The sequence below is a fragment of the Physeter macrocephalus genome, chromosome 12 (assembly GCF_002837175.3).
Source record: "Physeter macrocephalus isolate SW-GA chromosome 12, ASM283717v5, whole genome shotgun sequence".
In the NCBI taxonomy this organism is placed as follows: domain Eukaryota; kingdom Metazoa; phylum Chordata; class Mammalia; order Artiodactyla; family Physeteridae; genus Physeter; species Physeter macrocephalus.
In genome coordinates this window covers 82,190,128-82,213,366 of record NC_041225.1, presented here as the reverse complement: position 1 = coordinate 82,213,366, position 23,239 = coordinate 82,190,128, and the positions used below count along the sequence as shown (strand labels likewise).

The 23,239-nt window shown below is 34.8% G+C and overlaps 1 protein-coding gene across 7 annotated transcripts in view; it reads right to left on the bottom strand.

Annotated features, from left to right (window-relative positions):
* ETAA1 (ETAA1 activator of ATR kinase) overlaps nucleotides 1-17,096 on the bottom strand; it is a 54,641-nt gene extending 37,545 nt beyond the window's left edge. The window contains exons 1-7 of one of the 7 annotated variants that reach the window (XR_002893311.3): nucleotides 16,348-17,096; nucleotides 15,140-15,268; nucleotides 14,791-14,867; nucleotides 11,554-11,666; nucleotides 9,252-11,302; nucleotides 3,393-3,547; nucleotides 2,272-2,303 (exon numbers count right to left, since the gene is read on the bottom strand). Coding sequence is in view for 4 of the 7 variants with exons in the window: in XM_007124449.4 (XP_007124511.3) it covers nucleotides 3,420-3,547; nucleotides 9,252-11,302; nucleotides 11,554-11,666; nucleotides 14,791-14,867; nucleotides 15,140-15,268; nucleotides 16,348-16,984 (3,135 nt within the window). In the remaining 3 variants the exon portion in view is untranslated. Of the gene's footprint in view, nucleotides 1-773; nucleotides 3,548-4,387; nucleotides 4,653-6,714; nucleotides 8,736-9,251; nucleotides 11,303-11,553; nucleotides 11,667-14,790; nucleotides 14,868-15,139; nucleotides 15,269-16,347 lie in introns of those variants that run through there. The other 6 variants (XR_008618911.1, XR_003682266.2, XM_007124449.4 and 3 more) reach the window with 6 other exon arrangements.
* Nucleotides 17,097-23,239: the final 6,143 nt, after the last annotated feature.

The window sequence follows — 23,239 nt, the reverse complement described above, 5'->3', positions numbered from 1 at the left end:
TAAACTTTCATTGGGTTATTTGTATGGAAATATGTTAATATAAATGTTTCAGACATTACATGAAATTTCTAAAAATCTTATATGTTCTGGTATAATGTTATAAGTCATAATTCTAGTTATTACTTTAAAATGTATATCTCAGAAATAACTAAATTTCCTTGTCAATTGCATTATTATGAACTTTCATCAAATCTTTAACCATGGTCATTTTTAAGTCTTTTGTCATTTACAGACAGTTCTGGGTGTACTCTGATGCTTTCGCAAAAATGTTCCTATAAAAGGGTTTCATCTTCAAGGAATTCATGGAAAAGACTCTGACAAGTACAGGTTTCTGGTAACTGACTATACTGCTGAACTGAATAAGCATTTTCAGAACTCTAATGGAAAACTGATGAATTCATAAAAGTGCTAACAAAAGATCAAGATGAAAAAAAATTAATTACATGGGACTGAGTGACCTGATGAGTATGATTGTAATTTTTGTGACTTTCTGTTTGAATAAAAAAAAAAAAAATTCCACAAGGACTCAGAGGTAAAAAATATACAAATCAATTTTCACTGCAAAGTAAAGGAGCTGTTACAGTGGAGGATTACTGGACTGAATGTCAATATTATGACATAGTATGAGTGTGTTTAGTGTTTGGTAATTGCAATCATTGTTGCTTTTGTTGTGGTCATCCATTTACAATGCTTGATGTCAGTTTATTTATCTCTTGTAAAAATAAAACACAGTGTGTGTGTGTGTGTGTGTATGTGTGAAAAAAAGAAAAAACAAACGGGCAACCCAACAGAAAAGGGTCTATGCAAGCAACTCATAATTGAGGAAATTCAGATGGTATATAAACATATGAAAAAGGGCTCTATTTTACTAGTAGTAGGGCAATTGCCAATTAAAACCACAATAAGATGTTAGTACACACCCAGCAGATTGTCAAGCACTTTAAAGTGTGATGGAACTGTAAAAGGTGCACATTTATAGGTAACAGCTTGGCATTATCTAATGACATTAAGGATATGTACTCTCTATGATACAGAGGTGCAAATACATGTCTGTCTGAGCCATCCCTCGGGATAGGCTGGCTGCAGTTTAATCCATGCCAGTGCAGGGATTTCCCTAAATAGTTCAGTTGGTGTATATATCCTGAACCTCAGTAATCTGTCCATTGAAAGCCCATTTTTAACATTCACAAGCTAATAACAAGCACTAACTTTGCAATTGAAAAGACATTTTAAATGTTCATTATACAAATTAGCAAAGCCTCAAGTGTTGATCAGAGATATTATAGATGAACAACCAGAGTGAGGCCTTTCCGAACAAATGCTAGCTCACTGTCCTTGCTGTGGGAATTCTCAATTACAACAACTTGTTGTCCTAGGTGTCAATTAAAATCAACCCACCAATGTTGGTCAAAAGGCACATACTTTCAGTTATGAATAAATTCTGAGAATATTAAAAAAAAAAAAAGAAGAATCAGGATAGAAAAGGAAACTGTGAAGAGCATGCTCAGGCTCAGATTTGCAGGGCCACTCTTCCATCCCCATCCCTAAGTACTATAAGTCAGCCTTTAAAGAGAAAAGGGGTCACTTTAAAGAAAACAGTTAAGTAAATAGTAGCATAGGCTGTATTGAGAATATGACAAAATTATGGAAGAGATTCAAACAAAGAACTTTTAGAAATATTACTAGAATACATATACAACTGAATAACATATAAGGCATTATAGAATTGTCCAACAAAAGATATAAGAAATAAGTACCACAATGGTAAGAGAAAAGAAATCAATTCCAGTAAGGATGGTCGGGTACAATTGTCAAAGCAACTGAAATTTATTGGGCTGAGTCTTAATGATTGGACAGAATAGGCTAAAGGCATTCTAGAGAAATCAAGTGGTAGGCAGCGGGGAGCTTAAGCAAAAGTAGAGATATCCAAAGAGCAGTAAGAACACAGTGAAGCCATTTTAGAAAAAGATAAATATTCTCAGCTCTTCATTTTCTTACATAGAAAAACTACCTATATTTATTTACTTTTTTATATATTCTTAGGCAAATAATAAACATTACCTAGAATGTGTTACTCCACTGTATATATGAAAATACAATTTTCAAAATTATGTATCTCTATAGAGCAATACCTTAAAATGCATTTAATTACTTTGATATTATCATAGCTCTAAGATACCTGAATAGTGGTGAACACCCTCATAGGTGTTTCACATTTATAACTTTCGTCAGGTCTCCTAAAGCCATTTGGGATAAATAAAGCATTCTTACCGTCCTTATGCCCTCAGCTAAGATTTTTACTTCTGGCTTCACAAATTCCAAACAAGCAAAAAATAAAGAGAGTAACAGAGAAGAACAAATTAGCAAAGTCAGTAAATTAATCAAGGGAAAATTACATAGTTATAGGAAAATTGAAAAAAGATTCTCATTTTTTTATATCCTGGAATGGTTAATTCTTTAATACAAGAAACAATAAGCATTACTATCAGTCGCTTAATGTATTTTAGTTACTTTTTTTAGGTTTTATACTATAAAATAATTACTGCGGCCACAAACCAGTTATTTTATGTACTAATTAATACTCTGAAGCAAATGGCACCATTTGCCTAGGTATCCACTAGAATGAAAGAAATCATTCTAATCCTAGCACAGCTCCAACTTGCCTTCTGAAGTTTGGAATAACAGTATTCATTTCTCACCTATACAGTGAAGAAGCTGGACCAGATGATATCTAAAGTTTCTGACAGTTCTAAATGTTACTGATGGTACATTACTTATATAGCTAATCCACATTCTTCTTTCAAAGCTAAACTTCATAAATCAGCATTTTCCCTAAAAATGGCGGGAAGTTTCCAAAATGTATTACATTTTAGAAAATTTTAAATTCACATCTATTACAAACTAGGAATTGAAAATTGTAATTTTCTTATGAAGTCCTTTATTTCCTACCAATCATGTTCCTAAGAATATGGAAGTATTAATTAAAATTCAGAAATGTATAAAAACCTTAAGGAACAGTTATTGAAAATAAAGCTAAAAAGAAATAGTCTCTATTAGTAACTTGAAGCTTTGTATTAGGAAAAGACTTATTACAATAAAAATTAAGTGGATTATCTATTTTTTGATGATCCTCTGCAATCACAGTATTTAAAAATAAAACTACTTTCCTCTGTATGATTCTACTACATAATTGCTAACTTTCCTGAATTTCCAAAACTTACATGCAATTACTTCCACATACATCTCCAAGGAAAGGTTTCACTGACCATTGTAAACACTGATTTATTAAATAAAGTAGAAGTCCATGCTTTATAACTCAGCATTAAATTTCTCATAGAGAAATCAAGAAAAAATATTTCCTATCATAGATAGTTATCAACTGTCTTTGTTACCTCCCAAGTAACATTTCATTAAAGAAATCAAGTTAAGTGGGAGCTGTCTTTCTTTACAGATGATGCCTGTGCTTTGGCCATTCTTCGAACCAGCGCTTCTTGTCTTTTTCTCTGAATTTCTTCAGGAGAATACTTTCTATTTTTCTCTTCTTCCTCTAAAAACGAAACCAAATATAGATATTAGCTTTACAGACTATATAGTCGTTCTGATTAAGTTTTAATTTTTACTTTTTTATTACCCAGATTTGCTACATTGGTTTCGTTATTAAACTATACTTTACTAAATATAAGACTACAAGTACAGATACAGTACAAGGCTCTAGGCCAAAATAAAATCAAGCACTGATCAATCTGTTTGATGCACTCTTTTCACAGTGAGATAAAATCCATTTGATTAAAACCTGTACATTTTGACTACCCAGCAAATAATTTTTGTGAACAATGACATCTAATTTATATAACCAATAAATGAATATATTTTAAAAACAAATTGGAATTTTAAATGTTATATAAATTGTAATAGAAAAGTAGTCAAAATATAATGGATTAAATTAGATACCAAAACCTCAAAGAGTATATTTTTACTATAAGATATCCTAGGTTAATATTCCTACTCCTACTTTTTTTCCTCTATAGAACTCCAAGATTTTCATTTCAGCTATCCAGGAAAAATATTTTGGAGTAATAGAGTGAAATCTATCATGTCAATAAACATGTAACTCACTGTCAGATATTATATTTTTATTCGGAAGATATATTTTCTACAAACGTTGGGAAACTATTTCAAGAAGCAGGATATCTGAATAAAATTTTCAATATGAATGTCTTTTAATATATAAAATAGGAAGCATCCTGATATATTCTTATGCAACACTTTAGTGTATACTTCAGATAAGCCTACTATAAAATAAACAATGTTTTAAATTAGATAAATGAAAATGACAAAGTTGTATTTTAATAACACATCCAATTCTGCCTCTACCAAAATTCTGAGTTCTAATAAAATTAATTCCACAGTTAAGTCACTCTGGGCTAAAATATTAGATTATCTATGTAATACTATAAAAATCAAACTTTAAAATGAGCAAACCTATTTTCTCATTTAAATAATGTTTTAAAATCAAGCCCACTGGGGAAGGGTAAGCTGTGACAAAGTGAGAGAGTGGCATGGACATATATACACTACCAAACGTAGGGTGGATAGCTAGTGGGAAGCAGCTGCATAGCACAAGGGAGATCAGCTCGGTGCTTTGTGACCACCTAGAGGGGTGGGATAGGGAGGGTAGGAGGGAGACACAAGAGGGAAGAGATATGGGAACATATGTATATGTATAACTGATTCACTCTGTTGTAAAGCAGAAACTAACACACCATTGTAAAGCAATTATACTCCAATAAAGATGTTAAAAAAAAATTTCAAGCCCATCATCCTAATACATATTTAAGTGACCGTGTATTGGTAAAACTGTTTATGTTGTAAAATCTACCTTTCAGAGAAGTAAATAAGAATTTGCAGCACTGTCAGCAGACAAATATTATTTACACTGACATCTAGACAGAGGTTCAGAATTTAGTTATGACATTTGTCTTGTTAACTAAGGTAGGTATTTACTCAAAATATACCATCTGTCTCCCCTTCCTTCCTCAGTATAATCAGAAATGAGAGAAGGTGTTCAGGGTAAGAGACATATATCTCAAACTCCCTGGATGATTCTGTTGCCTTTTATTTTCTAAATCAATTATCTCACAGACTGTAGCTATTTTTTCTTAGAGAATAATACTAAAATGTACTTTAAAATTAGCTTGACTAATTTATCTATTATTTTAGTCTGAAAGCTGAGAAACACAAGAAACTCATAATACACACACACAATTTACGTTCAGTTGACCATAAATTTGGAAGGAAAATAGGTTAATAATCCATGATGGCAGAAAAGAACATAGCTCCCTAAAACTGGCCTTACAGCTGGTTTTGTGATATTAATAAAGTCTCATTAGGCAAATTTGATTTCAAGAGAGTCATTCATTTCTCCCATAAGCACTTCCTTTAACACAATCTGCCATAAAAATACATAGCAAGGTCTCAAACTATTGCGAGGTACAAAGCAAGAGTGGCTCTTTTTAATCTTAATCCCAAAGCAGGGGTCAGGAAACTTTTTTCTTCTGTAAAAGGCCAGAAAGTATGTTAACCTTTAAGAGGCATGTGATTTCTTGTTGCAACTGTTCAGTTCTGTCCTTGCAGCATGAAGACAGCAATGGACGATACATATAAGTAAATGATGCGGCTGTGTTCAAATAAAACTTTGTTTATGGACAATGAAGTATGAATTCCATATAATTTTCAAAAGTCATGAAGTATTATTCTTCTTTTGATTTTTTTGAACCACTTAAAATGTGAAAGTGGGACTTCCCTGGTGGTGCAGTGATTAAGAATCCGCTTGCCAATGCAACGAACATGGGTTTGATCGCTAGTCCAGGAAGATCCCACATGCTGCAGAGCAACTAAGTCCATGCGCCACAACTACTGAGCCTACGCTCTAGAGCCTGCGAGCGCCAACTACTGAGCCCACGCGCCCTAGAGCCCATGCGCCACAACTACTGAGCCTGCGTCCTGCAACTACTGAAGCCCGCACGCCTAGAGCCCGTGCTCTACAATAACAGAAGCCAACCGCAATGAGAAGCCCGCGCACCGCAACTCAGAGTAGCCCCTGCTCGTCGCAACTAGAGAAAGCCCACTCACAGCAATGAAGAACCAATGTGGCCAAAAATAAATAAATAAATAAAATGTGAAACTCATCTTAGTATGCTGGCTGTACAAAAACAGGCTATACAGGCTGGATTTGGACAGGCCACAGTTAGCCAAACCTAGCTTAAAGCAATGAGGTAGTTAGAAGGGTTTTGTTTCAAAGATATTTCCTGGAGAGCAGCGTGCTATACCAAAGTAAGAGGAAATAGAAACAAGAGAAAATATCAACAATGTTAATATTAATTAGAATATTAGGCATTATCAATAAACTTAACAGGAAAATTGTAAAGTAAACTGAAAGGCAGATTATCCATCCATAAAAAAAATGCAGATAAGACAGGAGACAGGAGTTTTGGAAAAACTCAAATATTCCAGAGATTTAGTTTTTAATGGAATTACAACTATAAGTAAATAAATTCATGTTAGAAGCATGCTTCAATTAATTACACTTATTTAAACATAAACTTAAATGTTTAAAACTATTATAGATTGACAAAAATTTTAAAGCTTCAAAATATCTAGTTTGGGTGACAATGTAGAGAAGTATTCATTGTCAGTGTTGATAAGAATATAAGTTGATGAGATTGGGGGGACGATTTGGAGATATCCATCAAAATTTAAAACATTCTTAACCTTACATAAATTTTCAGTAATTATCATACAATCACACAAGTGTGTGTAAATTTATGTAAAAGAATATTCACTGGAGGACCGTACTGTTGTTTATAATGCAAAAAACTGCAATCAAACTAAACCTCCATCAACAGAGAAACAGTTAAATAAATTATGGTACATCCATATAATGACATACTACGTAGTCACTCAAAGGACTAAAGCAAATCTATATGTACTAACAGGAAAAGATAGTTACAATGTATTAAGTGAAAGCAAATCCAAGTTGCCAGATAGTGTATACTATATAATTTCCCTGAGGAATGGTTGGAGGAAAGGAGAAATAGAGGACTTAACTTTTTACTTCAAATTAATCTATACAGTTTTATTTTTATAAAACTACATATTACTGTTACAATTTTTTTTAAAGGGAAGAATCACTTAAATAGGAAAGTTGTAGCAATAATGCCAACAAAAGTATCATCTAAACAGAAAACAATCATGTTAAAAGAAACTAAAAACTCCCTTACCACAGAAGCACTGATCTACACAATAGGTAAGATTCCTAATGTTTAGCCCCAAGTGAGGGAGACTGATTAAGGAAATCTATAATTACAAGCTAGCATAGTAAATGCTGTAACGGAAGTTAGCACTGGGTATTGGAGAAACCCAGAGAAAGCAAACCTTAATCACTCTGCGTGGTTAGAAACGCACTGGGTTTTAAAGGATAAACAGAAAAGAGCCAGCAGATTTGGCGTATGCATGTGGGGGCACTAGGTTTCTGGTGAAGATCCCTGGGCATTAAGAAGCACATGTAGCTATGCCAGAAATATTCCCTTTTAAAAACTACTACAGTATCAGTGAATGACAGACTTTTCACATTATACTGCATGATGTTCATTCAAATATTTACTAAACATCTAACTGGCAGCTGCTGTGGTAGGCCTAGGTATTCACTGATGAGACAGACAGTTATCAATATTTGATTGCAAACTGTGATAAAAGAAATGAAGGAAATAAGAGAGATGACTGAAATAACAAGGAAAGCATTTATAGACTGTTGAAGAAAGGCATCTGTGAGACAGTAATATCAATACTGAAACTGAGACCTAAGGATAAAAAAGCACCAACTGGACTTCCCTGGTGGAGCAGTGGTTAAGAATCCACCTGCCAATGCAGGGGACATGGGTTCAAGCCCTGGTCCGGTAAGATCCCACATGCCACAGAGCAACTAAGCCCACGCACCACAACTACTGAGCCTGCACTCTAAAGCCCGCAAGCCACAACTACTGAGCCCAGACACCACAACTACTGAAGCTCACGTGCCTAGAGCCCATGCTCTGCAACAAGAGAAGCCACCACAATGAGAAGCCCATGCTCCGCAACAAAAAGTAGCCCCTGCTCGCCACAACTGGAGAAAGACCGTGTGCAACAATGAAGACCCAACGCAGCCACAAATAAATAAATAAATAAATTTTTTTTAAAAAAAAAGCACCAGCCAAAGGAGGGGTGGGGGTCACATGCTGGGAAGCAGTGTTAGCTGGGACTAGCAGTCAAAGCTCCTGAATTAGTAAAGAACCTATTCTGTTTGAGGAACTGAAATACAGCTGGTGTAGCTGAAGCCTAATAGGTAAGGCAAAAAAAGAGGACAGGAAGATTAAAGAGAGATAATCCAGGGCCTTGTAGATCACAGGGTAAAGTCTGGATTTATTTGAAATACGATGGACAGTGGCTGAAGGTTGTCTTTAAGCAGAGAAATGCCATATTTGTTTTTATTTTTTATCTTGTTTTAAAAGATGATTCTGCTGTTTGGAGACTAGAATTGACAGGGAACAGGTAAAAGAACTGCAGTAGTCCAGTCAGGATACGTTGGCTTGCAAAAGGGTGGTAGCAGGAGACAGTGAGAAAAATGGACAGTTTTCAGATATATTTTTTGAGGTAGAAACAATGGAACTTGATAGAAGGAGAACTGGGGAAAAGAAGAACTGGAAAGAATCAAAGATCACAGGATGTACTGAGTAAGTAAATAACAATTCTAACCATCATAACTAACAGTTTTATATCAGATGGTATTCTAGCAAAGGCATTTAATTAGAATGCTCTAAATCTTCAAATACTGTTCACCTCGATATTCTGCTAAACATAGGAGTAATATTATGCAAATTTTAAAACAATGAGATATTTAGTGAACACAAGGAATCTTCACACAGCAATACATGAATCTATAAGTAAAATTTTCCAGGAAATAATTCAGAAAACATTCAACACATACTTATTGAGTGCCTACTATACACTAGTCACTGTATTAAATGTTGGCAAAGAATTCGATGCAGTCTTTTAAAAACATAAATTACCCAGTGTTTGTATATTCCAGCATCATTATTTTTAAGAATCACTTTAAGACTTCTAGATAAACATCATAGTTTTTAACTTGTATGTTATGCAAATTCAATAAAACAACTAGTTTGGTTACTTTTCAAAGAAAATTATTTCATACATACCTTTTGAAGTTTGTTTCAAAGGTTCAGAAAATTTCACCAAAGACTGCTGTTGAACAGCCTTCCCACATAATGGGTTGACAGTTTTATTTTTCTGCAAACCCTGTGTGATTCTGGTACCAGAAATACTTCCTGTTATACAATTGTTATTAAACTGAGAAAGAATTTGAGAATTTTTCATCTTTGTAAACATGTACTTAGAAAATCTCACTGTTCTGTTAAGGTCACTCTGAGCTTCATCTGTTACAGTGCTATGCGATAGATGTGGAGTACTCAATTTCTTCTTACTAGCAGCAATTTCTGTACTCATATGATCTGAACTCACATTCAAACTTGAACTTCCTGTAAGAACCGATTTGGAACTATTCACTTGTTTTGGAACATCAGTGTTATTCCAAGAGACATGCAGATTACTGATCTGACAATTTGAGTTCTTAGAATATAGAGTCAAATTTGTTGTGGCACCTAAAAACCCCGGAGAATTTCCATAAGTTTCCCTTTTCTCCATCTTCATTGATTTACTTATTTGTAAGCTATCTGTCAATGAAGATGTTTGCACGGAAACGCTGTTCAGATTCAAATGCTTTGATTGCAGCAACTGACTTCCTTGTTTAGGTGTAGTAAACACATTTTTGGCTCCATGTTTAGAACTATTATTGATCCCAAGTACACTTTCTGATGTCTTGCTGTCCACTCTAATGTCTTGTTCCTGAGTTAGTCTTTCAATATCATCACATGCTTGGTATAATAAATCATCATCTACATCATCTGCTTCCCAGGTATTCTCTAAATGATGACAGGCTTTAACAATTTCATTGGTAAATGATGTATCATTCCAATCATCAAAGAAAGAACCAAGCTTTGATGCATTAGTCTGATTTGGGTTACAAACACTGGTTTTATTGCCCAAAGTTGCAGAGCCTAAAGGCTCGACATTAGTAGGTGCCTTCAAAGACTGATTAAAAATGGACTTATTTTTTTGTTCATTAGAACATCCTGGGTTCAAAGTAGACTTTTTTTCAGAAGCATTTACATTAGAAGTAAATTTAATATGAGTATCTTCACATACTTTTGCCAGATTAGATGCAACTGCACAGCCTTGAATTTTGTCTTGAACAACAATTGTATTAAAAGATTTCTCCAATTTCATTTTATTTCCAGTGGATGATAATTTATTTGGTTTATCATTCGGCTTTGGTGAAAATCTGTATTTTGCAGCATCTGTTAATTCACTGTTCCATGTCTTTGAAGGAAGATCTTGTAAAATTTTTGAATCTCTTAACCTGGTATCTAGACTTGTATTCATTCCTGACTTACTTTTACCATTTTTACTGTTAAAGGTACAAATTTCCTTTTGATCAGTAATCTGGGCTGTTTCAGGGGCAGGGAAAAGTTCAGACATTTCAATATTTTGCATAACAAAAGGTTCATTACTTAGTAAGTTTTCCCAGTCATCCTCAAAATCACTGGTAGTAAATGTATCAATGTGCTTATTAAAAGCTCCTGGTTCCTTAGTACAGGAAGTCACATATGATTTTGTCATTCCAGGATTATCTACTTGATGAGAAAGTGATCCTTGGGTTTTATTTGGTAGTTTTTCAGTGACCAGAGTTTCATTAGTAATGATGTTCTCCTCTTTCAAAGCGTTTCTCTTTCCAAAGGTAGTATTATTGGTGTTCAAGAAAGCATCTGACAGATCTTGGCTTAACTGTCCACTACATTTCTGAGTAGAACCATCAAAAATGGCGATAAAGGCTGCTTCAGCATTTTGGTCAAATGGCTTCTGACTGCTATTTTGATCATTTACCACAAATATCCTGTTTTCTTTCACTGGCTTCTTTACCATAGCATTATCTATTTCAGGAACTATATCATGTAGTAACTGCATCTGTACATTATCTCTGTAATTATTTAAAGTCTCTGCTTCTGAAATCATCTGGATAAGATCATGATTTCTCTTGTTTTGCTCTTGAATCACATCTAGCTCTTCCATATTTTTATCAAATTGCTTAGCCAATTTCATAAGTTCCTCCTCCTGATTTTGTGATTTTAACCTATTAAACAAATATTTTAAAAATTACAACTAAGTTCTAAGAGTCATAAATATTCAGTTGTTATTTAACATATTTTAATGTTAAAACTCAAAAGTTTTAACACATACTGATATTATATTAAGTCAAAATTTTACATGTCAAAATTAAGGAAAATAATTTATAACCATTTTGACATATTCACAAAACCAAAACAGAATATTAAAAATATTTACTTCACTGAATGTTAGAAAAACTGCAAAGTCTGAACTTACTTTGTGCAGCTGAGTTTTGCTCTTGATTTTCCTTTTGCTACACTAGGAGTGCAAGGAATAGCAGTTGCACCAATCCACATGCCTAGCATGGAGTCTGTTGTTGGTTTCTCATCCTTTGGCAGAAGGGGAAAAAAAGAGGTGTAAAAGTACCAAAACCAACCAAACAAAAATCCACTTTAATTATGCTGAATTATTTTTTTAAAGCAATAATTTCTGGTAAGGTGATAGCTACTAAACAAACCCCAAAGCAATGAGAAGATGGAGGACAGCACTAACAAGCTGCAAGAAGTGATCTATTTATGTTTCTGGGAATGAAAACACTCAGAATTGGGAATTCCTTATTTTCAAAAAAATTGTTTTTAAGAATTTAATTAATTAGGTAATGCATATTCAATAGTAAAAGCACGTTTTTATCAAAAGAAAACTGAACAACTTATTTCAGTTGTCATAAGATATTCATAAAATAAACATTAGTATCAGAAATAAACCATGTAGCAGGAATCATTAGTATTATGAATAAAGAGAGATACAAATGGAGTTTTTTCTTTATCACCTGAGTCTCCAAATTTTCCCTATCCCCATTATAACGCTTATCTAAAGCTGAGACAATCCATGTTGACCTTAATTGACAACACTTAGGTAGAATTAAGACAACTTAGAATTAAATCAGGACCAAGTTAGAGATAAGTGCAAGGTTAGAACTGATGCTATGAATGAGGGACAAGAACAAAAAGTAAGCAGAGAAAGCACGTAAAAAAGTTTAACCAGTATTAAGGCTAGAAAAAAGCCATTTTAGTCCTGGATCTTTCTGCTATACCCTTCAGTCACTTGATCATGCATAAAAATAGAGAATAAATTTGTGTATTAGTTACAAACCAAACCAATAAATTAAACAAGTTAATCATTTTCTACTCTATTTTTATAGTACCTAGAATAAGCATAAACAAGCAACTATCACACAAATTAAAATAATCTTATCACTAGATTACAGATTACTTGAAGGCAAGGACTATTCCTGATAGTTCAGCATCCAGCAAAATGCTGAGCATAAAGACGTCAGTTCATGTTTATTCACTAGAAAGTTAGGTGAAAAGATACCTACAACTTGGTATTTCAAAATCTTCAATCAACAAGGAGTTTTCTTAGTTGTCCAGTTGAACCTAGTAGATTTTAGCTTTGCAAAATACCCAAGAAAAGCAATAATTTTGATTTTAGACACAATACATATTTTCCTTTTTGTTTCAACAATCTTGAGTTTAGGAAAAAATAACATTCTTAATGATTCAATTATGGACTTTTTTTGGTCCATTTACCAAGTAATTTTAAATTCATTCCATTTTTAGAATATAAAAGTACGATAACTTTATACATCTAGTTATATATATACATGGGTACTATGTATTTTTTAAAGTATTTTTTAAAGTATTTGTAAATGTTATATTCTTAAAATTTCCTCATCAATAATTACATAATTACAATAATTACAATCCAGGTGCTGTAAAAGGTATCTAAGCACATATCCTAGATATACTGTGCAGAGTTGTAAAAATGATGGAAAAATATACACCAGCTTCAAAAAACAACATTGTACAAAATGTATCCCTGAAGCAAGCAAAATGACTGACCAATTAAAAGTGCAAATTAAAAAAATGTCATCTCTGGAACTATTAAGGTGACTTAAATAATTATTTGAGGAGGATAAGTCCCCTAAAAATAAACAACATGAATATGTCACTCCGAGAAAATGACAAGTTCTTAAAAAGACCTTGATATTACCAAAAATTTATGTGCTTTAAAAGTGCTCAGTTGAAAATGGTAATATTTAAAAGCAACTAATTTCACTGTACTTTTTCTTACACACAAGTTACCACTTGCATACTGTTGCCATTTCTTTATGTGAGCTATTTCCAGCCCACTTAGGTAAAGAGTCCAATAATTTACTCAACTATCTTTTTATCACTATTGAGGCTGGCCAGCCCAAACACATTTTATTATGCTTCTTTCATGTGAAACCCACAATTAATGAAGATCTATTGTTAGCTTATGAAGCAAATAGTATATGGTATAAAGGCTATTTAACTAATGAACTGTATGTAAAATGCATTTCTATGACATGCCAAACATGGAATGTAGAGCTAGTAGCAACAGAGTTGTTTTGACTGTGTTAGTTGTAATTCTGGATGTTTTATAGTTGCTAAGGAAAACTTTATTTCCTCTCCTCCACCTGGATGATGGTGATCCTTGCAACCAATTTGGGCCAGTGTCATCTATGGTTTATGGTCAACATATAGTCACTATCCAAGGGCATTTCAAGGAAAAATACTAAACTTCCTATGGAGAAGATACTAAGCAAAAATTGGGTGTTTTCTGGATTTAAATGTTGCCAAATAAGAAAAAGAGAAAGGAAAGAGGTTGACCTAAACTTATACTTCTCTTATACCCAAGCATTACAAGAGGTGAAATAAAGAAGAAATTTTTGAATACAGTTCTGTTATAGCAAATAATTTAACTATCACAATTAACTTTAACCTAGCATTTGTAGTGCTCTGTAGTTTACATAGAATTTTTATCCAATTCAGTCATCATAATAATCCAAGAAAGAGAGCAATACAAGTAATAATTCTATTTTAATGGCTGAATGAACTAAAGTTCTGAGAGTGTAAGGCACTTGCTTAGGGTCATCCAGCATAGGAGGCAGACTGAGAACTAACTCCAAATCCAATGTCTTTTTCCATTTTTATGTTTCTTGATGATATTATAAGCCAACAAGTATTAAGAAAAGCAGTTTCAATGAGGAAAAGGTGTGCTATAGACAGGAAAAAAAAATACCCATCACCAAGAACTTAGAAGTTTAAACTTTTATTGTCTGATTCTACTCTTTTAGTAACTTGAAAAATGATACCATATATTGTTAAATAACATTAAAAACAAAATAAAAACAAAGCTCTAGTTAAAAATCAAAAACAAAATAAAAACAAAGCTCTAGTGAAAAATCATCATTCTAAAAAAGTATATATATATGCTTAGAAAAATATATATTACCAATTTTTAATTATGGTCCTTTTTTCAAAACATGCATTTCAGTGGTAGAAAAGGTAAAAATAATCCTTGCTGCTCTATTTTTAAAAAAGAGAATTGAATAAGATGAAATATTTTTCACATAAATGAACTATAAAAAAAAAACTTAGTGGCATATTTTCACTGTTTTAAAATAAACTATAAAATACTGATATTTACCTGAGGAGCAATGCGATTAACAATATGTGAGATTTCATCATTATCTGTAGTGTAAATCTGCTTTTTTCTTCCTTTACCTAAAGAAACAAAGACATTTCTATAAATTAAAAACAAAAAACTAATTTTTAAAAATAGTGGTCACGTCTTAGAACACAACTTTAATTAGCACGCCTTAGATCACTATGCATTCTGACATTACACGCGTATCACAGCAACATGATCACTTAATCTTCTCGAAAAACATTTGCTGTATAAAAGTTCCTGATGTGGATACCCGACTGAAATTCTACAATTAAATCCTAATCATTAATCAAATATTCACCCAGATAAAAATGTTTTAACAAATTACCTAACTGTTTCGTCATTGGAGAATTCTGATCCCAAAAGATATCATTCTGTCCATCTGGATCATTAGGAGAACTGAAGGCAGATGACAATAAATCCATTTGCAGCATTCTCTTTGGTGTTTCATACATTTCTGCATAAAATAAGATTAAAATAACAATTGTTGCATTTTAAAGCATTACTTTACTTCATAATACCCCAATGTTAAATACCAGCTTAGACTAAATTTTTTTTATAGTCCAATTATAAATTTCTTTCCCAGAGATGACTATATTACTTTAGCCACAACTGAAATGTTTCACATAAAATCCCTGTAATACTTCATAAGTTTGACATTGTAAATAGCAAGTATTTTAAGACAATCTAATAGCTCTATAAATGTACAATACTGTATAACCTAGTCATTCCATTCATTACCCCTGGAACTAGATTTGGGGAAGCACCTGTAATTTACAGATACACTTCAAAAATCAAAAGCATTTGAACAGAAACTTCAGAAAAAGTCTAAGCTTAGCTTCCTTTTGCCAACTCTAATCCAACTTACACTAATTATTTCAAAAAGCTTTAGTGAGCCATTTCTTGGTTTTGTCTAGTATCACTTTTTGTTTTTGTTTATTCTGCAATTGCTTTGTCAAACTAAAAACAAGTAAGGTAAAAAAAGCTGTATTTTAAGAACATGCTCTAGGAAAGAGCTCTTACACGAGTTTCAATTCCTAGCAGGATTTATTAGAAAAAAACTGAACACCAAAAAGTGATCAGAATGAAATACTCAGGGGCCCTTGGTTTCCTACTATGAGGGAAATTATACAAAGGAACTTCCGGTTTATTCATAACAAGTTGAGACATCACCAAGGCTTTGAGGATAGAGATAGCTATATATTCCACACGGCCCCTTCTCTAAGTCTGATCAGGGCAAAAAGTTTAAGGGGAAATAATTCCCGTAGGAATAAACAGAAGGCACAAGATATTATTTCTCCTTGCTCTGCCACTATTGACGCCTGGAGGAGCAGCCTACAAATTAGCCTTCCTCCCTCCAACAGGTAAACCCCACAATCTATTCCTGTGGCAGGGGCGACAAGTGGGTTGTCACGCCTAACGGGGCAGGGCTCACACTCGGGGATGAAAGCCCAGGGGGAGTGGTGTCGCGTTAATTTTGGACTCACGAGGGAGAAGCCCAGGGAAAGCAAACACAACTTCAGATTCCACTCCCACCTGCACCCGGGGTTTCCCGGTCACGAGCTGGCCTCTGAAACTGCGGCGCCGAAGCCCAGGGAGGCCCCGCTGCCCACGTCTCACCCTCGGGGTTACTTTTACTGCACGAAGCGGCTACTGGAGGCTGCTCTTGCTGCGGCAGGGGCCGGGGAGGCCTCTCTCCAGCCCCACAGGGCCCTGAACCGCGGGCCGACCTCAGCCGCCTCTTCCCCGTTTCGACCACCGAGCTGCATTCCTCAGTCGCCGCAGCTTTGCGCGGCGTGTTCTTCAGGCCAGGGCTGTCCCCATATTTCCTTCGCCGACTCATTGCGTAGGACGCCCTCCACCAGCCGCTTCTCCTTTCACATTTTGCAACGGGAGGAGAGCAGCGGAAATACGGAACTACAAGCGGGACCTCGCGCCAACGGCCGCCGCCATTTTGGCCGGTGGGACGCTCGTAAGAGGCGGGTCCTGATTGGCTGCGTCCGAACGAGGGGCGGGGCGGCCAGGGAGCAAGCGGCGCGCTTCGGCATTCCGCGTCGCGAACCTGCTCTACTCCGCTCGGATTCGTCAGGATAGGAACTGATTGTAAGGGACAGCCGTCTAGCCACCATACGTGAGAATGAGAGCCTGCGACGTGGAAAGAATCCATTGGCATCTTTGTATTGAGTTTACCCGGATTCAGGTTCTTGTGGGGTTTAATATTTCGAAGAAGAGGAAATACAAGGTATAGATTAGGAAGGAAGGCGTGAAACTTCTTTCATGGAGGATATGTGCATAGAAAATCAAAACATGTAAGAAAAGTTATTAAATTCGTAAATCAACAGAGTTGCTGATATGAAGTCAATATTCGAAGATCAATCATGTTTCAATAGACTAATAATAAATGTAACATTGACTTTTAAAAAAAATATGATTTATAGTAGCATACAAGGTATCAATTAACTAGGAATAGATTTAACCAGATTGCAACACCCCTACAGAGAGAATTATGAAATATTTTTGAAAGAAATTGAAGACCTAATAAATAGAGAATTATACTATGTTCATAGGTTGCAGGACTCTATATTGTTATGATGTTCTTCCCAAATTTATCTATAGATTCAATGCAAATCCATTCAAAATGGCAGCAGGTGTGTGTATCTATGTGTGTAATATGGCAAGTTTATTTTAAAATGAACATGGAAATGCAAAAGGCTAAAAATATCCAAGGAACTCTTGAAGATCTCCTGAAAAACAATAAAGTTGGATCTCTACCAGTTAATTAAGACAGTGTGGCAATGGTGAAAGGATAGACAAATAGAAGAAGGAAACAGAATAAATGGCTCAGATACAGATGTCTACATAAATGTACAGTCGATTAAAACAAAGATGACCCTCCTGAGCAGTGTGAAAAGGACCTTTTGATAATAAATAGTGCTTAGTCAATTTGATATACACGTGGAAAAAGAAACTTAATCTCTGCCTCAAACCATATCCTCAAATCAAATGCAAATTGATTATATATTGAATTGTAAAAGATAAAATAACATTCTATAAGATGGTATAAATTGTCTTCATTACAGAAAATGAATTTTAAATGGAACAAAAAGTCACCAACTATAAAGAAAATAATTATAAATGTGACTACATTAAATTCATAACTTAAGAACTGTCTGTCCAAAGACATTAAAGAGAATGAAAGGCAAGGCACAAATTGGGAGAAGATATTTACAATATGCAAAATTAAGGGCCCATATATAAAATTATGAAGAACAGATATAAATCACTAAGGAAATGATTGATCACTGTTAAGAAAAATGGGTCAGATGTAGTACTTTAGCAGTCTCTGCAAAAGAAAATCAAAGTGATCAACAAACTTGTGAAAAGTTTGTATGCTCAAAACTTGCTCAACCTCATTTGTAATGAGGAAAATGAAAATTAAAACCACAGTATGATATTCTTTTACATCCATCACAATAGCTAAAATTAAAAAGACTGACAATAGGGGTATCAAGTAAGTAAAACAGTGATGAAACCACAGCCACAGCTAACCCAGAGCCAGAGGCCCCAATCAATGGGAACTGTCACGGAACTGCTGGTGAGGGTATGACTTGGTCCAGCAATTTGGAAAACGGGTTTTGATCTAGCAGTTCCACTCCTAGGAATATAACCAATGGAAATTCATGGACTTGTGCATCAAGATACATTTTATAAAAATGCTTTTAGCAGGTAAATGCAAAATTACCCTAAACTGGAAGCCAACCCAATACCCTTCAGCAGTAGAGTTGGTAAATATATTGAGCTATATTTGCTCAACAAAATGCTACATAGTAATGAAAATGAAAAACTACAGCTCCTTTCAACAAGGAAAAAAATCTCATAAACATAAACTTGAGCAAAAGAAGCCAGACTCCCTACTCCTTCCTCTGCAAGAATAGTATATAACTCCATTTACATAAATTCCAACAGGCGAAATTAAACTGTATTGTATAGGGATGTAAGCTTAAGTGATAAAATTATAAAGAACAATCAAGAAAGTGATTACCATAAAAGTCAGGGTAATGGTTACTTTGGGGAAGGGAGAAGAGGCAATGTTTAGAAGCCAAGAGGGAAGGGGAGTATCCAATGTGTTGGCTTTGTTCCTTGTCTTGTTTTTGTTGCTGGTTTTGTGATAATTTATTGAGCTGAACATGTCATTTTGTTTACTTTCCTGTATACATGTTATATTTATCAATAAAAATGTTTTAAAATTTTAATGTAAGGAAAAATCTTTGTTTCTACTGAAGAACTGATTTATATTCCTTTTTTGTAATTTACTCTGTTTTTATTCTTTAGTTTGGCTGACAGGAATCCTAGACCTAAATTTGAGGTTCTAGCAATTATGTAAAACATCGTGATCAAATAATTATTTTCTTTTTCCTCAGAACTTGACTTTCTACTAATATTTCTCTTGCCATTGTTGCAGGAGAAGAGGAAGGGAGAGAAAGGTCATGTCCCAGGTCTCAAGCAAGGTCCTGGGATGGGCCACTAACTGAGGGTCCTTTGCACAGGAAAACATTCAAGAGCCAAAGTAAAATGAAAGCAAGATTATTTAGAGAGATACACATGCCATAGGCAGAATGCAGACCATTTCAGAAAGTGAGAGTGCCCCAAGGTATGGAGGTGGTTAGTTTTTATGGGCTAGGTAATTTCACAGGCTAATGAATGGGAGGAATATTCTAACTATTTTGGGGAAGGAGCAGGGATTTCCAGGAATTGGGCCACAGCCCACTTTTTGGCCTTTTATGGTCCGCCTCGGAACTGTCATGGCACCTGTCATGGTGCTGGTGGGTGTGTCCTTTAGCTAATGTATTACAATGAGGTTCAAGGTCTACTGGAAGTCAAATCTTCTGCCACCTTGGGCCTAGTTGGGTCTAACCAGTTTTTGTAGTATCCTATGTCATTCTTTTAATGGTTGTGCCCTATCCCCTTCCTTCCTGTCTTCCTTCCTGTCTGATTGTTTTTAATCTACATATTTTAAAACCATTATTTGGTTTTATACATTTATAACTGGATATGGCTGCTTGAGAGGTCACATCTCTTAAAATTCAAATTAACTTCTTGAGCTTCTAATTGTCTAAATTAATAGGAATACTGTAATTTTTCTCTGGGATCTCTCCTACCTCTCAACTGACCAAGAATTCCAGAAGCAGAATAAAAAAACTCAAATGTCTACTACAACACTTTCTTAAATAAATGGCATCATAGCTATCTAAGACCGAATTTATCCTAAAAACGTCTAACTCACACTTAGAAAATAGTTAAAGAGTTTGAAGAATTTAATAATGCTTATAGGAGTAATAATCATGTAGTAATCCTTTAAAGCATATTAATATTGCAAATAAAATAGCAATGAATAATTTCCCCTAACTGTCCAAATTCTGTAGTGCCCAGGTAACCCTTGTAAAAAAGAACAACTCGAGCTCAAAAAACAGACATGTGTTGTTATCTTAGCACCCCCAGGATGGCTGTAATCTGTAATCATTATGTGGTAGGAAACTATCATAAGTTTTAGTTTTAAAGTTACTTAATTCACACAACCTGTCACAGTTCTAAACATAGTTCAAGTTAAATGTGCTTCCTGAATATAACTCCTGAAATGAATACAGTACACTTAACTTCTGGATAAAATGTTTTAATAAACAAAATATAAGTCTTGTAGACATCTGAATGCAATATGATTCAAAATGCCAAAATAACGTTTCTAGGCATTTGAATAATATGTACATATAAGTAAGTTTTAGTACAACTAAAAACTTTTTAATAAACCAGAGTTAAACTCTGACTTGTTTTACCTGCAGAAATTATCCATAAGTTTAACAGTGATTATTAAGCAAAAAATATGAGACATTGAGAGCCTTTCTAAGGAGCTTTTTTGTGGAATGATTGCCTTGTCACTTATATTATAATGATATTATCTTCCAGATCAATGGCCAATTGTAAAAGGTCTTTGTTTCAAGAAAAAAATAATTAAAATCATAATGTCCTATTACGTAGCACACTTTGTATACAGAGCTCTACCCCAGCTCCAAATCTATCAGGATACAATTGACAGAATCTGAATAGGCAACAAAATGACTAGAGAATTTTTATAATAGTGTTGTTACTGTGTTTCTTAAATATACCCCAGAATGCACTTGGGTAAGTACTGGGCCCATTTTTCCTCAGCCCTGACCTACTGGCAATTTTTTAAAATTAATTAACTAGTTAATTTTTTCACTGAAGTATAATTGATTTACAATGTGTTAGTTTCAGTTTTTAGATTCTTTTCCATTATAGGTTATCACAAGATATTGAATATAGTTCCCTGTGCTATACAGTAGTTCCTTGCTGCTGGCAATTGTAATTAAAATCACCTACCATGTCTATCCCTCTTCTGGGGGAGCTACTCCATGGAGAGCCTCTGCTGCCCAGGTGATCCCTGATTGGAGTAGAGATGGGCTCTTGACTTTGGGAGCCAATCCATAGGTTGACTCTCCACCTCTGACTGTTACAAAAAGATACACTGAGACAATCATATTTCCTCTTGAAGGTTTGAAGTAAGAATTTGCTAGAGGGCCCTGCGCAAAAACATGGAGGCGGGGGGCAGAAACTCTGAGGAAACCTTCTAATAGTGAAACCAAAAGAAGCAGCGTCAGGATCATTGGGATGAATATTTATAGATTTCAGTTACTGGAAACTGAACAACCATTCAGCTCCAGGGTCCCTAAGACCAGGTGCTATTGTAATTCCAATCATTTCCTTTTCTTTTTCAATGAGAGCCCTTACAGTAAACTTCCTTTCCTTGAGCTAGCTAACACCAGTAAGTCTGTATTCCTTATAAGCACAAAAGCTGAACTAAAACAAAGCTTTGGCTTAAGGGTTATGGTCTAATTGTTTCTCAATTTTTATTAGAAGGCACAAATTGGGAACAGAGAAATAGCCGCTGCAGAATGCTTTTATTTTAATTGCTGTTTGCAAAGCGTGATACCAAAACCATTCCTTGTTTTTTTTTTTTTTTGTGGTACGCGGGCCTCCCGCTGCCGTGGCCCCTCCCGTCGCGGAGCACAGGCTCCGGACGCGCAGGCCCAGCGGCCATGGCTCACGGGCCCAGCCGCTCCGCGGCACGTGGGACCCTCCCGGACCTGGGCACGAACCTGCGTCCCCCGCATCAGCAGGCGGACTCCCAACCACTGCGCCACCAGGGAAGCCCCAAAACCATTCTTAAGGACAAGAAGGTTGCTATGAACTTTGGCAAAATCATGCTTAATTATAAATGATTTGAGCAGTTTTTTTAAAATAATAAGTTAAAGGAATATTATTTCAAAAAGTTCAAAATAGAATGTAACAGAATCCCATTGAAAGATGAAGTTGGGAGCTAAAATATTTTAGTGATTTATTTGAACCTGAGACAAATTATAGTGGGCACCGGCTGTTGTTTAAAACCATTTTTTAAAAACTTTTCTTGGCTCACTATTTTATAAATACCTAAAAGTTTAGAAACTATGGACCGTATTTGTTTGTCTTTCCAGCCCGTACTCCAGAATAACCTGTTTTATGTTTCCTCAATTTCCTCACCTCTCAACCTGCCAGTACATTTTCCTTGCTGGCCTCAAACTTTGGATCAGTCATGACACTAGCTTTCTTAACTCCTACCCCTGAGTTATTGAGTTTGTTGGAGAGGTTCCCAACTGTGCCACCATGAACCTGTGGTCACCAGGAGCTTTAAATGTCACATGATAAAGTGACAAATCTCATTGATTAGGAGAATGCATGCTTCCCCACTCCAAAATAGAGATTCCAAATTTCTACCACTTTCTATGAAAGAATAGATACCATAAGAGAAATGAAGGGTTTAATTACTAACAATGGGCTTATGATAAATCTTACATAAAATTTTACAATGGAATAAATAAGATTTACAACGTTCTAGCAATCACTCTACAGTATTCAACATACTTCCTGAAATCTTCACCACAATCAAGATAATAAACATAACCATCACCCCCCAAAATGTCCTGTGCTCCTTTGTATTACTTTTGCTTGTAATATATGTTTATATAATTTACCTGTGATTAATGGTTGTGTTTAACAATCAGCTCAAAAAATTCCTAAAATTTTCATAGCTAGGATGAGTTGGCTATAGCATACCACTGATTTTCTTATGTCTCATGCTCTTTTCTCCAGTTTAAGTAACCTCATTTCCTTCAGCATTTCCTCATCTTACCTATTTTTCAAACCTTTCATCAATTTTAAGCCTCCCAATTCAGTGATTGCACTTAGAATTGGACTCAGAGAGTCCTACACTATATATAGGTTACAGGTTTAAAAAAATGAAGCCAAGCTGTAAATGTTACAGGAAGAGAAAGCCTGGGGCAACTTACTAAGGCTGAGAAATTAGAAAGTTGCTGGG